Raw genomic sequence first — 16,599 nt, 5'->3', positions numbered from 1 at the left:
GATTATAAATGGAGCCCCGTCCCTGGCTGTAACACCTCCAGGGGCCGTTTCACACTAACTTTCCCATTTTTTGGTCAAGATTCTTCTTCATACTATAGAAGAAATGCACGTGGGGTATGCCTATAAAGTAAAATAGCTTATCAAGAATCTCTGTAAAGTAAAATAGGTGGTCTAGAATCCCCATTATATCACATTCAACTTTTATGGAAGCAACTTTTCAAAAGATTTAGCTCAGAATATAATCTTTGATCCTACTCATAATTTAAATTGGGAGGTCAATAATTCACAGAAAATGTACAAATTTTCTAGAATCTATGCGTTATATCTATCCAGGTATTCCTAAGTGAAGCATAAGCCAAGCAATGGATCGAACACGAGAAAAGATGAGAACAATCTTGAGTATTGATGGAGGAGGAGTTAGGGGACTTATTCCTGCCCAAGCTCTTGAATTCTTAGAGACGAAACTTCAGGTACCCAACAACAAATATCCAAATATCAATCCAGAAATTAAAATTAATCAGAAGTTGAGAAGTTAAAGGATATCATTTTCTAGTTCTCTGAATTGCACTGTTCTTCTCAGATTGATTAAGTTTTATCTTTCATCAGGAGGAAGGATAAAAGCAGCTCAGTATTAAAGCAATTTCTTCTGTTATCGATAAGACTGGTTTCTCAGTTTTCAATGGTCCATTTAACGTTCACTGTGTTTTTGTTCTCTAGGAATTAGATGGACCAGGTGCCAGATTGGCAGATTATTTCGATATTATAGCTGGTACTAGCACTGGAGGACTGATGGCTGCCATGATAACTTCTCCAAATGGCCACAACCGCCCCCTGTTTGCTTCTAAAGATCTTACAAACTTCTACATGAAATGGCTTCCTCACATTTTTCCACAACGAACGTTAGTATTTATATTCTAATCTTTCTAATCTGTATTGTTGTTTCTGGATTCGATTGTTTTTTAATCATATTCTGTGATCTATCTATCTATTAGAATAAAAAATTTACTTCAGCTCGCTGAAATCCTAATGATGTCCTAATGATGGATCTCGGTCACATTCTAGTGATAGTTCACACAATAATAGAATTCAAAAACTGTGGAAAGTTGATACAATTCATGTAATATTATTACTGTGTTCGTCTGATGCATATTACAATTTTCATAGGACTTCGAGTCGTTTCCGACAAGTCAAGAGTTTCTTCTGTGGGTGCAAATACTCGGGGCAGTGCCTCCAGATGATCCTAAATGAAAACATTCCATCTCTACGTCTAAGCGAGACGATCACTAATGTGCTCATACCCACTTTTGATGTGAAGCTGCAGCAGCCAGCCATTTTCTCAACATTTCAGGTGAAGTCTCTGATTAAAGTTAATTTATTTTACCACTTCAATTCAGTGCTTCAAAATAGAAATGTATTTTAAGTGTGGTTAGGGTAATTCAGTTTACAGGTCTGGATCTGACTGAATGTCTTATATTTTATTTGCAGGCTAAAGAAAATCCTCTCAAGAACCCATTTCTGAAAGATGTATGTATTGCTACATCTGCAGCTCCTACTTTTCTTCCACCCCACTACTTCACAATACATGATCAATCTTCTGCAAGTCCTAGAAGTTTTCACTTGATAGACGGAGGAATTGCTGCCAACAATCCTGTAAGTAAACACGATCAAAATGAAATCCATTGAAATTTTACTAAGACAGGAGAACCAAATATCCCTTCTAAATTGAAATCAATTAGACTACAAATTATATATATCCTTTGACCCATTTTGTTGTAGAATATATATTTTCACCCATTTTGGAAAATTTGAAATTCATAACAAAGTAAGTAAATAGTTTATCTTGTTTATTCTCTTTTGGGTATTTCAATCTACTATTTCACTAGCCATCACCATCTATAACTGCAGGTTACAGTTTATAAGAGGCAAGAAATATCAAATCAACGAAAAAAAAAATCAATAACGGCTTGCTAATCCCTAGGCCCAAATCACCTTTCTTGAAGTAGTGAACAATTTTCTTCACTATTTTTACTGGAAACTAGCGATAACTTCTTATTTTAAAGGCCTATAATAAAGAAACCTTTGCAATTTCCTGGAAAAGCTGACCACCGTACTTTCTAAGTGTGTAGAGATGTGGCAGCCTAACTCGGCTGGGACTTTTAGCAAATCCTTCCAATTTCCTTGCTAGAGCCGCTTTTTCTTTTGCGGCTTCTTCTATGGTTGATGAGTGTGAGATCTGGGTTTTGAGGATTTTGGTTTGCCTGAGATTGTCTCCTCGTGATTCAGCTCTTATGGCTGTCACCAATTATAGCTATAGAATTTGGGATATCGTTGGCAAAACCCTCTCTCGATCTGAAAGAACCTTTGTTTGCAATATCAGTAAACAGAGGAATTAGAATGGAAAATCCCTAATGATTTACCTATGGAGATGTTCATTCTGTAGATATTCGACACGGCCTATCTCACATATTGTAAGCTTAGACTAAGTTTAGTCGTCATGTCTTTTCACGTAACAAATTTTTAGTGCACCACGCTATTCACGTTAGACCCAATAGCTTACAATTATTCAAACGTCATGTCATTATCACAACTCACTGTCATAAAAAATAGGTGGTGTTTATAATAAAAACAATGTATCTTCTCTGTAGGTGGTGTTTATAATAAATATAGTGTATCTTCCCATTAAATCTCAAGATTATGGAAAAAGTCTTATGATCATTTAAAATTGAATATAAGTTGTATTTTAAATAATAATGTATTTTTTATGTAATAACAAATAGGTTTTTTATATTCAATTATTTGTTCATTTGTGATGGATATAAAGGTTAGAGATAACAAGATTTATGGTTACTAAATTATATTCTAACAACAAATGATATAATTTTTTTGGCCAATTACTAGGTATAGCATTATTAAGTTTTGTTCGAATCTTAAAAAAGTCAATTCTAAGACTCATCTCACTAGACACATTGATGTGGTAAGTTAGATGATGACTAAAACCTCCAAACCTTAGTTATAGCTAGATAAGAAGCTAGCTCATAATTCTAAAGAAATGGAGGTCCTATGATATTCCAAGCAACCGCTAGGTTCTTGCAAAGTTAGCTTACACAACTACTTTAGGGTTTCAAACAACCCCACTACATTTTCACATGTTTAATATGATTGGTTAATAGATGTTTGACTAGATGTGGCGTGGTTGGCTTCTTTGTTCTATCCTCTTAAATTCTACTTGTGTGTTCTACTCTATGTTTGCGTTAAATTCAATATCCTAGTTTCCTATTCTCTAAAGGGAAGCACTTTATGATTTAAGTAATCTAGGAGTTACTAGCATAAACCTTGAATTTAAAAGTAATATCTTTTATTTTTTTGTTTGTTGGGCTTCTGTGGTTTAGTCAAATAATTAGAAATTGTGCATTGGTGTGGAAGATCAAATAGTAATTTTTTTCTTTTTCTTTTATCTTGGAATACATGAGGCTATTGGCAAGTATGTGTAATATAACTATGTTGCATGTGCAACTAAGGCCTCAATGGACATGTGATAGCATCAAATTTATTTATCACCTCTGTGAACTTTATTCATTATTAAACATTTAAAAATAACCTCCTAAATGTGACATCCTTAGAATACATAATCAATCTTCACTATATGATGTCTTGCACCATCATTGGCAACTTCTAAAACTCCACTATATCATTCTCCATTTAGCTATTATATTAGAGCTAGGTAAAATATTTGAAATAAATCTTTTGATCCTTTAATCAAATATCCTAATACAAAAATTATAGAAAAATCATTATATGCTATGATGGGTCCATGAACTTGAGTGATTAGACCAAGGTACAACAAATTATGTGGAGTACCCTCTAAATGCAATGTGGAAAATTGACCACTTTATCTTTTATCATTAGTGTAAGGGATAGCCATTTGTTAGCTTCTTTGTACCCAAAGTGATCTAAAAAATTATTAGACCCATCATGCAGAGAGATTTTTATCATCCTTAAAGATATTTTAACATTTCAAATCTTAAGGGATTATAGCCTAGGCTTAGGTTTGTAACCAATTCAATACTTTTTCATGGTCATATAATTTATGAGTGTTGTTTTAGTTTGTATATCATTAGGAGGGACGATGCATTATATATAAGAAGTGATAATATAATCATGCATTCATTTCTAACCTTCAAGTTATCAAGCCTCTACCTCGTACTTTATAAAGGTAGCTTAGTTTGGCCTCATAGTTGCAACATGAATAGTGTTTTGTGTGTGGTTCTAAGTTGAATCCAAATTATTACCCTTAGAAGCACATGATTCATCCATTATCTCAAAGAGATGACACAACCCCAAGAACAAGAGATCAAATTGAATTAGTTAAGGCTACAACACTATGACTTAATTGAGGACAAGATAAATTGAACAAGAAAATACTAAACCATTTCTTACATATCTTGAGCCATGCATAACTCAAAAGGGTAGTCCTAATGAGATTCTTAGCGGATAATGACTTAAGGATTTAATATTATCATCTACAAAGATGAAACCAAGTCCAAATGACACAACACATAAGGGTGGAAACATAAGTTGAGTCCACTTTTAAGGAATGCATAAAGGAAATAATCACAGTAGGAATGAGTACTCATTTCATAAAAAAAGGGGCACCCACTTAATTTGAGGCTCTTGAATCTAAATTTGTACTCATATTAAATGTTATATTGACTATAACCTCTTAGTGAAATGTCAGTATGCATAAGTCACGAACTTGAAAATAATATAAAAGTAATTGCAGATGTATTAGCACTAACAATAACTTGGATGAATAAAATTACAAAGGGTGAACTAATTTAAAGTGAAACTAATAAAAATTATCCCCTACAATCAAGGTGAAGTGACCCAAGAATAGGAATGAACTCCACTTAACTAAGATTGAGGACATGCAACACCTAGCACTACTATATAGTAACAAATGAAACCACACTAGGAAAGATCATCTACCTAGAATAGGAATATTCTAACACTAATAACCCCTTAAAAATAGATTATGTGGGTATAAAAAGAAAAGAAGTGGGGAAAGTAATAAAATCTAGTGTGAAAAAATTCCTCCAAAAAGAGAGAAAATCAAAACTAGAAGACTCCTCTTATGAAAAATTCCTAAAATGCTTATCCAATGCTCAAATATTTTCCTACTAGAAATAATCTTTAGAAGTAGATGAAGTCATAATGTTGGAATCTCATGTACTGAGGAATTCATAATAGAAGAATATTAGAAATTTAATAAAATATTGAGGAAAATTACATGAAACTCTCACAGAAATTACTCCAAACTTTGAAGAAGCAATAGGAAAGAGGAATTATCATCTATAAAATTAAAAAATAAAGAAATAAAAAAATAATTAGTTTCAATGATACTCACATTAAGGATCTTACTACATAAAATCAACGAAGTCTCTCAGAGAAGCATCTAAAAGCCATGAAGAATCAATAACTAAAATGTCACCAAATGTGAATAGAAACTTATGGTTGGAGATACTATACTATACAATCCACTAAGATTTCTCTAATGTTGACAATGATGCCATGGAGTAATTTTACAAGTGTCTCAAAACATAAAAATAAACACCCTTAAATTGGCACTTTGTAAATTTAATGCACGAAGTAAATCCAAGCCCCTTAATTTGTTATCTTTAATTGCTTTCACTTCCTAGGTTAGTGATGCCTAATTAAAATTTTACTATTTTGTAAGTTTTTAAAAAAAAAGAGATTAAAAGAGTTACATGAAAATAATCCAAATAAATTTGCATGGAATAAATCAGCATTTGGCCAAAAGAAGAAATGACAATTAAGTGACCTTCACGAGACAAATATCTTTCTTTTTATATGAAAATTATGGATAGATTGTAATAGATGCAAAATTAATCTTAAATGGCCTCTGAAATATTTGTGATAGTTCCACACCTTCAATAGCGATAGTAGCCTACAAAAGAAAATGGAATTGCACAAAGAAAAGGTATTTATTCCAATAGACCTTTCTTCAAACAATGATTCTATACATTGACCTATCACATGGCCATTTTGAAAGAGTATAACACCTTGCATACAAAAAAATATCAATTTTACAAACAATTCTTCCCTCCACCTTTAACACCTAGAGAAAGGAATTCAAAACCCCATGCAAGCATAGGTTGAGAAATATTTTAAAAAACATATTTCTCTACAACAACACCAACTCACAAGAAAGAGAGAAAAGTTCTTTCACGAAAATTGTCATGGAAATAGTAGACTATAGTGTTGCAAATTATATCCCTTCACAAATTTACACTCTATTTTGGCATCTACTTTAGTGTGGTTTCTCCTATATCATTTTAAGCATATTTGGGCCCTATTCTACTAAAAAAAATTCATCATTAATCCAACAACTTAATCGTCATCAATTGCCAAAATTATGACCAAATCTAATATCAAAAATCTTGACAATCATGTGTCCCTTATATAAAGCCTATTTGGGTGGGACCAGGGTGTCCAAATCTATAGTCCCATCAAAATATCTAAAAAAAGTTCCCTTGTAAATTTTGGCCTTCATAATTTGAAATCCGGTGTTGACTTTTATACTTGAGCATTTTTTTTATCAAAAATACCTAGTGATGACCCCTATATAAAACACTCCTATAATTCAAAATGTCTAAGATTCTAAAAGAAAGCATTCTCCAATTCAATTTAATCAAGTGTATTCAAGAATCAATAGACTACAACATTCAACATTGAAGTATGAATTCATATTTGTCATGTTTTATTATAATGTTATTGTATTAACATTACCAAGACTTCCATAAAGAGCATTGCATCACAACCCTTATGTGAAACTCTATGAGAGGTTTTTATATCTAAGGTATAATAATTACATCACATCATTTCCCTTATTCATTTGCATCTATCCTCCCTTGTTCATTCACTCTTTTTCATTATCATAGCTGATGTGGAGGTGGGAACACTAACATAGGGTTTAAATTACAAAACCCCTAAAACTGCACAAAAATCATTTAATGTTTTTCATGTGTGTAGGTTTATATTTGACAATAAAACTAGTACAATAGTGCAAATTAGACAACAATATATATTCCTATATTTTGAATGGATGAAAATGCTTGAACTAAGGGTCTTAGCACACATGCACAACACCTTTTGGCTATATTTTTGGGAGATAGAATTCCAAAACCTCTTGACTACATTTCTACTCCCTTTTAGCTATCATAGGCACCAAATAATAGGTCACCCAACACACTAGTCCTACACTATCAACTCCAATTTGTCGATCTAGATTCCTCTCTATGTCTTATTTTTAGATTTGTACCTTTGTGATGCATTTCTATTCTATATATTTTTCTATAATGTCAATGCTTTTAGTTTATCTTTCTTTAGCCTAATTCATTACAAATACATATATTATTTCTAATCACATTACAACCTATGGAAAAGAAGGTGAATCTATGAAAGCATGACTCTTACTTGTAATTGTAGTTAAGTCCATCCATTCCTCTCAAGTGTTGTATTGTAAAACAAATTGATCCTAGGTTAATGTATGTTTTAGTCTACAATCATTTTTCCTATATTTCATTTTGGTGAACTTGACATATCTTGTGCTTGCATATATTTTAATTTTAAAGCATAGATCTGATTTAGTAGCATATATATTTCAAATTTAGATGGAATAATTTTTAAAACATTTTCTTTTTGGTAAAGAGGCAAACCCCATATATTGGTATATAGACTAATATATATTACAAATATTTACATACAAAACATAATGTTGAGCTAAAAGGGATCTCGAAACCAATTAAAGAAAAAAGAAACCACAACATAATAGCTACAACACCCATAGTATATCGTTACTATAGATTACAATAAAATTTTCTCATCCATGTAGTTAGGAGAAGAAGATTGCTCTGATCAAAAACAATATTTTTGAGTGTGAACCTATCTAATGAATCCTTCCATGGAAATGTCCTTTGTAGATCCATTCAAATTATTGAGCATATTCAACTCCAACAATGTAGGAACTGTTGTCTTCAACACCTTGTTTACTACTACCTCAATTATTACAGTTATACATGCAATTGAGTTTGCATGCCCGTCGATCAATCATACTGATGTAGGAGAAACAATTTTATGGTTTGCAAAATAATTATTCTGCTAGTCGTATTGATAATGTCAGAGATACCCTCAAAGTTTGTAGAATCCTCAACCCAAGAATGGACAATAATCAGATCCCTCCAAGGGCAGCCCATTTTCTTTATCATCTTAAAATCATTGCAACTATCACTATCTCAACCATTCTTCACATCCATTATACAATTCTTTAGTCCAACTCTTTCAAGTATCCCATAATGCTCTTAACACTTGAGAGTCATTGAAGCATGCATGTACATGTACTATGACAATTCTGGAAAAGGAAGAATCTATTAAACTGAGGATGATTAGTTAATATACACCTTCCTAAACTGAAGACAATGCAAAAACATGGATCTAAAATATTTAGAGCATAATAAATGATTTAGGAGTCAAGGGCCTCTCTATGGATGATAGAAGAGGCCTCATCAAATTAAGGGAGAGATTTCATGGAGAATTTGGCGATAGGAATTAGATTGAGAACACTCCCTATTCACCAAACAATCTACTAGTATATTTCCCTCTCTGTGCTAGTGAGGAACCTCATAATTTTCCAATGATTCAAGAAGTAGCCAAACTTGTTGAAACACATACCAAATGCTCCAATTGTGCAAGATTATATTTATACATGCATTGATAATAAGAAAAGAGTCACCCTCAATTAATATGTTCAAAACTTGAAGGGATTTAGTCAACAAGAGACCTTGGAGAAGGGCATGTGCTTCTGCCATATTATTGGGACCATCCAGGAAATAAAATGTTGATGCTAGCAAAATATTTCCTTTATGATCCCTAATTACACTCTTGCCACCCACTTTTCCTCGATTATGTTTGGCTACCCCGTCAATGTTTAACTTTAACTTCCCTTTCACAGGAAGAATCCAATAGATTTTTTATCTATCTATTTTTCTTTTTGGGGGTTGGAATGAGCTTCCTATAAAACTAGGCTTAATGTGTTCCCAAGATTGAAGGATTTTTGAATCCCAATCTGAAAATGAAGAGTTGATTGGTTTGGATTTTTCTACATATGCATTAAGTACTTCTGAAATAGAAGTTCCAATTTTCTACAAGACCTTAGATAAACTTGAAGGTTCCTTTCCGAATATCTTTTTGTTTCTTGCCCACCAGATGCACTAGATGATCATAGGAGGGATGGCTTTCCAAATGTATGAAAAAAATGATTGATGATAGAGTGAAGGTCTATTTGTGAATATATCCCAGAGATTCTTTGATAAGGAATAATACATATTCATTTTGTTAAGGATGTGACCTAAGCAGGATGGGCAAAGGGACATTATAATAGAAGGTAATCCACATCCTCTTTATCCAATCCACAAAGAACACACTAGAAAGGATGAACAATCCCAAGTTTGAATAATCTAATTCTTGTTAGAATCCTCTTCTTAAGAGAAAACTAAGAAAAAACATCTATCTTTAAGAAGGAAAACTTCTTTCCAGCAAGATGAAACTGACCTTTGAGTTTCTACTTTCTACTCTTGACTAATAAGGGAGTTGTAACTTGTTTTTATTAAATAAATTAATGTCTTTCAAGGGGCCCGAAACAATGAATCTCAAAGATTTGACTTGAAGATAATTCTACAACTAAGGATTTTGTTAAGAGACATTTGCTAATCTAGAGAGATTTGAGAGGAATCTACCTTCTTCCAAGGCCTTTTTGGAGAGTTATAACTTGGAGGTTGAAAATAGCCTTTCACTTTCTATCCCATATTGATAGGGAGGATGCAAGAAGGTTGCCCAAGTGGCTTCTATGTTCACTAAGTAAAAGGTCCTTGCTAGTTTCAAGGTTTTGTTACTTAAATCAAAGTGCAAAAGGTTTATAGACAACCTAGCAACCCTCTTTGATCCAACTCCCTAAGTCAAACACTTGTTGGTTGCTCAAGGGCTTCAACTCCATAGTTTCTCTGGCTTGGTAATCTAACACCTTACTCACTCAACTGGTATTCATTCCTCTATCTTGATTTGTTCTTTGACTACACAAGATCTCCATTTGTTGATCTAAAACTTGTGTCAATTTTTACCCCAATGCGTGTCTTTGGTCTTCTACATTTTGAGGTGTAGAAGTCCTTCACAAGTGCTACAACCTAAGTTTTGGAGTCTATCTCACCCAAAGTGTTAAAGGCATGCAAGATTAACTTTTTTCAACTGGACTTGATGGGTTTAAATCTTTACAACCTCCCTTTGTGTACCCAATTTGACAAAAATCCAAGTTTTAGGCCTAAAATGGGCTACAAGGAATTAGCCCTCCTTTTGCGGTTTTATGCTCACCCTGCTCCAATGATGGACTTCCAGAAAAAAAGGACTTCATATTCGAATACCCTTTTGAGAGTTCTTGAAGATTTTCTAAGTTTTAGGGCTCATTAGGCCTTCTCCATGATTGTCCCAAAAATGGGTGCAAAAGGAAGGGTTTGCAAGGGTTTTAATGGCAAAATTTGTCTTACAAGTTAGAGACCTTCAATATGAACCATAAAAACTTGGTTCTATTATGTCGCATGCTATTTACGCCACAATAAAGAAATTTACATCTCCAAGGGTAACAAAATAATGGTTTTACAAAAAGTTGCTCATAAGGAGTATGCAACATTGATAACTTTTCGAACTTGCTTTCTACAAACACAATTTCTGCATGAGAACCAGTTACAATTTGAAGCATGTAAACATGAATAACATTAGAGACAAGAAGGAATCATATTATCCCTACAGAAAAGGCATTAGGAAATTACAAACAATGAAACATGCACTATCAAACTAAGTATCACTGCTTTTTCACTTTGGACCTGCACTTTCCACTGTCAAAACTTTTTTTTTAAAGGTCTAATCGGTGCTTTTATTCATTTCTCTACCTTTGGATATTTGTTGTCCTTCATACCTGCTGTTTGGAAAAAGGGAGAATGCATAAACATCTTCAACAAAAATGCAAAAATCAGTCATAACTGACTGTGATAGCCAGCTGGGCATTACAAATTTGCCTCAAGGATCATTAATTGATCTTGGAAAACTCAAAACTGATGGGTAGGGTCATAAACCACTCCTTGTTCTTGTTTTCAAGCCAATAGGATAAGATACAAGGTTTTACAAGCACCAACATATGGTGGAGAGTGAGCAAATGAGTGGAAATCAACTCCAAAATAGTGACTCACTATTTTTTACATCATTTTCACAAACTGAAAATGCAATCAACCTCATTATGGCTTAGAAAGCCTCTTTTCCTTTACATTCAACCTTAAAGATCAAAATAGGTCTTATTATCTAATGAATTCATTTTCTATAGAAGAGAAAAGCATCAAATTTCTTCAAGACCCTAGCCAAATGGCACACTTGCCTAGGGCTCTATTGCCACAAAACTTCTTGCACCTGCATTTTGGAAATAAAAGAATGTATATACATATCTTACAAGTTGAACAACTCATTCTTGAGAAGCCATGAACATTTAGGGCTTCAAGAAGCCAAGTTGGTCAAGCATCCTTGCCAATTTTCCTAAACAAGGCAGTGAAACTATCAAAACTAGATAATTTTGCAAAAAACTCAAAACTTAATAAAATTCAATGCCACCAAAGGGAAAAGCTTCAAGAAACATAAGAGAACTAGAAAATGCAAAAACACTACGGCCACGTACAACAGGTGTATGGACTGCTGCTCACATGGAGTCGAAACATAGGGAAAACAAGGTAAAAAGTAGTGCAAACTTGCAAAATTCTAGATAAATCTAAATGATCAACCATTACAATGGTTCAAATAGTAGAATAAATACCCCTTTAAGTTAGTTATCCTCCTGTATGGATAGTTACATGTCCAAGAGCACACAAATTTGACATTTTCATGCCTAAAATGACAACTATTGATGCCTAAATGATGCAAGGTTGATCTCAAAAATGACCAATCATCTTAGAACACTACTCAAACCTAAAAACCAAGCACAAAACATGACTAAAAACTTTTCAAAACAAAAACACATTAAAAACTCACTTTTCCCAACATTTTGCCAGGCAACTCCAAACTGGCAATTTTGAGCAAAAAGATTAAAACAGGAAACCAAGACCACACAATGAGTTCAAAACTCATCTAAACAACCTAGAAAAACTTCAAAAACATCTTAGACAAGTTTCCAACTTAAAACTAATAAAAACCAAACATGCTATCAAACCTGTGGTGAAAAATGAGGCTAGGTGCTCCTGCATCATACTCCCTCGGTGACAAAGAAGTCATGTGACTCCTTTGGGCAGAAAAGAGAGAGGAATACCAGCCTTGTGGAAGTCACTTTGAGGTGTCCAAGTTTCTTTAGAGGCTAGTTGATCTTTCCACTTGATCAAATGTTCAAAGTAGTCATTCTTTCTAGTCTTTTTGATGATTCTGGAATCAAGTACCTGTTCAGGAATGGGAGAAGAAGAAGAGGGGAGAGATAGATCAGCAAGGGAATGTGAAATGTCTGAAGCTCTTTGAGTCTCTTCTAGAGGATTCCTCTTGAAAGGTACCAAATTTGCAACATTAAAGATAGGAGACAAGGAAACATCAGCAGGTAAATCAATCTTGTAAGCATTTGGACCATACTTAGCCAAAATCCTGCAAGGCCCTATTCTTCTCATCTATAACTTGGTAGGAACTCCCTTTTGAAATCTAGACCTGTTGAGATGCACCATCACAAAATCTCCAACTGAAAATTGGACATCCCTCTTTGAAGCATCCACCCTTGCCTTGACTCTTGTTGTGGTGTCCTGCAAAGACTGCTTAACCTGTTCATGGATCTCTTTTAGAGATTGTGCCATATCCTCTGTTGTCCCACTAACATGTTGCAAGTTAGTCACATCATGTAACTCAAAAACACATTTTGGATGCATACCATAAACAATCTGAAATGGACTCTTACTAGTGGATCTGTTTACACTGTTGTTATAGGCAAATTCTGCCTATGGGAGGAGCTGATCCCAGCTTTGTCCATACTCCTTGGTGAGACATCTGAGTAGATTACCCAATGTTCTATTCACCACTTCTATTTGGCCATCTATCTTTGGATGGTAAGCTAAGCCAAAAGACAAGTTAGTAGCTAATTTCTTCCACAAAGTCTTCCAAAAATGACCCAGAAACTTAACATCTCTATCTGAGACAATGCTAGATGACAAACCATGTATTCTGACAACTTCTTTAAAGAAAAGGAAAGCAATATGACTAGCATCATTAGTAGTTTTGCAAGTTATAAAGTGAGCCATTTTGCTAAATCTGTCAACAACCACAAAGATACTGTCATACCCTGCTTTTGTCTTTGGTAAACCTACAACAAAATCCATACTGATGCACTCCCATGGCCTAGAAGGAATGGGAAGTGGCTGATATAAACCAGCATTAGTGCTATTACCTTTGGCCTTCTGACATATCATACACTCCTCAACATACCTTTTGACATCTCTCTGCATCTTAGGCCAGTAATAGAAGCGTTGAACCAACTCTAAGGTCTTATTGAGACCAAAATGGCCACTCAAACACCCATTGTGTTTCTCTTGGATAAGGTTTTCTCTCATGGAACCTTTGGGAACACACAACTATCCTCCCTTGAATAACAAACCATTCTACAATGTATAGTCAGCATACTCACTATGGAAATGATTCTCAAAAGCAAGACAAACCTTATAAGCAGCAGCAAAATCATCATCATTAGGATACAAATCTTGAAAGCAATCAATACCAATACTCTTAACTTGGATCTCCTGAATAGTCAACAATCTCCTACTCAAAGCATCAGCTACTTTGTTACATTGGCCTTTCTTGTGCTTAACACTAAAGGTGTATGCTTGTAGGTATTCTACCCATTTCACATGCCTATGGTTGAGTTTATCCTAAGAATTCAAGAAACTGACTGCCTGGTTGTCTGTATACACAACAAACTCTTTAGGAAGCAAGTAATGCCTCCACTTCTTGAGTGTCTGCACCAATGCATATAACTTTAAATCATAAGATGAATATTTTTTCTTTGCATTATTCAATTTTTCACTAAAGAAAGCAACTAGTCTATTATCCTAACTCAAGGCTGCACCTACTGCAAGATGACTGGCATCACATTCTATAGTAAAGAGTTTATCAAAACTAGGAAGGATTAACACTGGTTGTGTAACAACTCTAGTTTTGAGTAACTCAAACCCCTTATTGGCTGCTTCTATCCATTGAAACTTGACCTTATGACCACCCTTTATTGTATCTAACATGGGTGCACAAATTTCACTGAACCCTCTGATAAACTTTCTATAAAACTGGGCTATACCATGAAAAATTCTAACTGCACTGACTAATTGTGGGGTCGGCCAACTTGTTATGGCTGCAACTTTTGATTGATCCATCTTAAAATCTCCACTGGACACAACAAAACCAAGATAGACTAGCTCTTGTTTCATAAAATCACATTTCTCAAGATTTATGGTTAACTACTCATCAGATAATCTTTGCAAAACAATAGCTAAGTTTTTCAAATACTCCTCTTTAGTCTTACTAAAAATGAGAATGTCATCTAAGTAGACTACCACAAACTTACCAAGAAAATCCTGCAATACTTCATTCATTAACCTCATAAAGGTACTGGGAGCATTAGAGAGTCCAAAAGGCATAACCAACCATTCATAAAGACCCTCATTTGTTTTGAAAGAAGTTTTCCACTCATCACCCTCTTTTATTCTTATCTGATGGTAACCACTTTTTAAGTCTATTTTGGAGAAATACCTTGCACCCCCTAAACAATCCATCAAATCTTCTATCCTAGGAATAGGGAATCTATACCTTATTGTGATTTTGTTGATGGCTCTGGAGTCTGTGCATAGTCTCCATGTGCCCCCTTTCTTAGGTTCTAACATAGTGGGTATGACACAGAGACTTATACTCTTTCTTATTAATCCTTGATCCAACAACTCTTGAATCTACCTAGTTACCTCTTTGTTCTGTTCAGGAGCCATCTTATAAGCTGCTTTGCTTGGCAAAGAAGCTCCTAGTATAAAGTCAATCTGATGACTAATGGCTCTAGAAGGAGGTAATGTTGCTGGTTGTCCATCACTGATGATGTCCTTAAAGTTATCAAGAATTTGCTGCACTTCTTGTGGGATCTCTACTTGTTTTTCTTTCTTCTCCTCCTTAGGTTTCACTACAAGTGCATAACCAATCCCATCTCCCTCTTTCATGGTTTGGATGAACTCTTTTTCATTGACTAATAACACTTTAGGTGCCTGTGGTTTTTTGTTCTCTGTCTCTTCACTAAGGGACTGAATTTTGTAGACAATACCATTCTTTTGAAAGGAATATGTGTTTTTTTCACCATCATGGTGCGGCCTTCTATCAAATTGCCAAGGTCTACCCAATAGTAGATGGCAAGCATCCATAGGAAGGATGTCACATAGTATCCTATCCTTGTATTCACCTATGTTGAAGTCTTCCCATGCTGGTTCATTAACTAGGACATGTTGCCCCTTGTTTAACCAGGTTACCTTGTAGGGTTCATTGAGCCTCATTCTAGGTAGGTTCAATTTGCTAACTGCCTCCTCTGAGATAATGTTATCTATGGAACCCGAATCTATAACCACCATACATACCTTGCCCAAGATTTTGCACTTTATCCTGAACAATGCTCTTCTCTGAGACACTTCACACTTGTGAGGTTCTTGTATCAATACTCACCTCATCATTAGACTTTCACCATCTTTGGGTGCTAGGTGCATTACTAGAGATCTTGTACTACTTCCTTCCTCCTGAACATAGTTCACTCTCTTTTCACCTCCATAGGAAGAACTAGGCTTTTATGGACACCTATAAGCAGGATGACCCAATTTCTGACAGTTATAGCATTTCATTGTGGAGAAGTAAGACCCTCTATCTGGGCCACTAGATCTACCCCTTTCTGGGTTGCTTGATCCCCTACCCCTATAATTGGGCTTGCTCTAAGAATCCCCACTTTTCTCTGTAAGCTTAGATTCTCCTTGGAACCTTTGATCTAGGTGTCTTCCCCCAAAACTGCCTCGATGGCCTCTACCATCTCTGCCTCTTCCTCTACCTCTGTTATGCTACTCTTGCTTCTTCCTACTCCTTTCCTCTACCTTGAGTGCAAGTTGGTAGCACTTCTGAACTATTGTAGGACACAACAAACTTAACTCTTCCTGTATGTTCCATCTCAAACCATTGAGATACCTAGCAACCTTGACATTTTCATCCTCTTGGATCTTTGACCTAAGGCATAGCTTCTGGAATTCCTCAGTGTAACTACTGACATCTAACTCCTTTTGCCTAAGGTTTTGCCTTTTCCTATGGAGCTGTATTTCTTAATCCTCTGGAATGTAAGTCTCTTTGATCTTGGACAACATTCCCTTCCAAGTTGCTATGGGCTTTTTGCTCTCTTTCTCACGTTCATCCTGAATGAACTTCCACCATGTTACCGCAGCTCCTCTCAACCTGGATTTAACC

At 34.8% G+C, this 16,599-nt stretch overlaps 1 protein-coding gene across 2 annotated transcripts in view; it reads left to right on the top strand.

The window, feature by feature from the left end:
- The first annotated feature begins 322 nt into the window (after nt 1-322).
- The window catches only part of LOC131030351 (patatin-like protein 2), a 46,453-nt gene continuing 30,176 nt past the window's right edge, over nt 323-16,599 (top strand). For both annotated transcript variants that reach the window (XM_057961120.2, XM_057961119.2), the window contains exons 1-4: nt 323-470; nt 718-899; nt 1,165-1,348; nt 1,486-1,650. In XM_057961120.2, the coding sequence (XP_057817103.2) occupies nt 363-470; nt 718-899; nt 1,165-1,348; nt 1,486-1,650 (639 nt within the window). In that variant the 5' untranslated portion in view covers nt 323-362. The remainder of the gene's footprint in view (nt 471-717; nt 900-1,164; nt 1,349-1,485; nt 1,651-16,599) is intronic.

Source organism: Cryptomeria japonica, chromosome 1 (genome assembly GCF_030272615.1).
Source record: "Cryptomeria japonica chromosome 1, Sugi_1.0, whole genome shotgun sequence".
In the NCBI taxonomy this organism is placed as follows: Eukaryota; Viridiplantae; Streptophyta; class Pinopsida; order Cupressales; family Cupressaceae; genus Cryptomeria; species Cryptomeria japonica.
The sequence above is the reverse complement of the archived record's forward strand: the minus strand, read 5'-3'. Positions and strand labels throughout refer to the sequence as shown.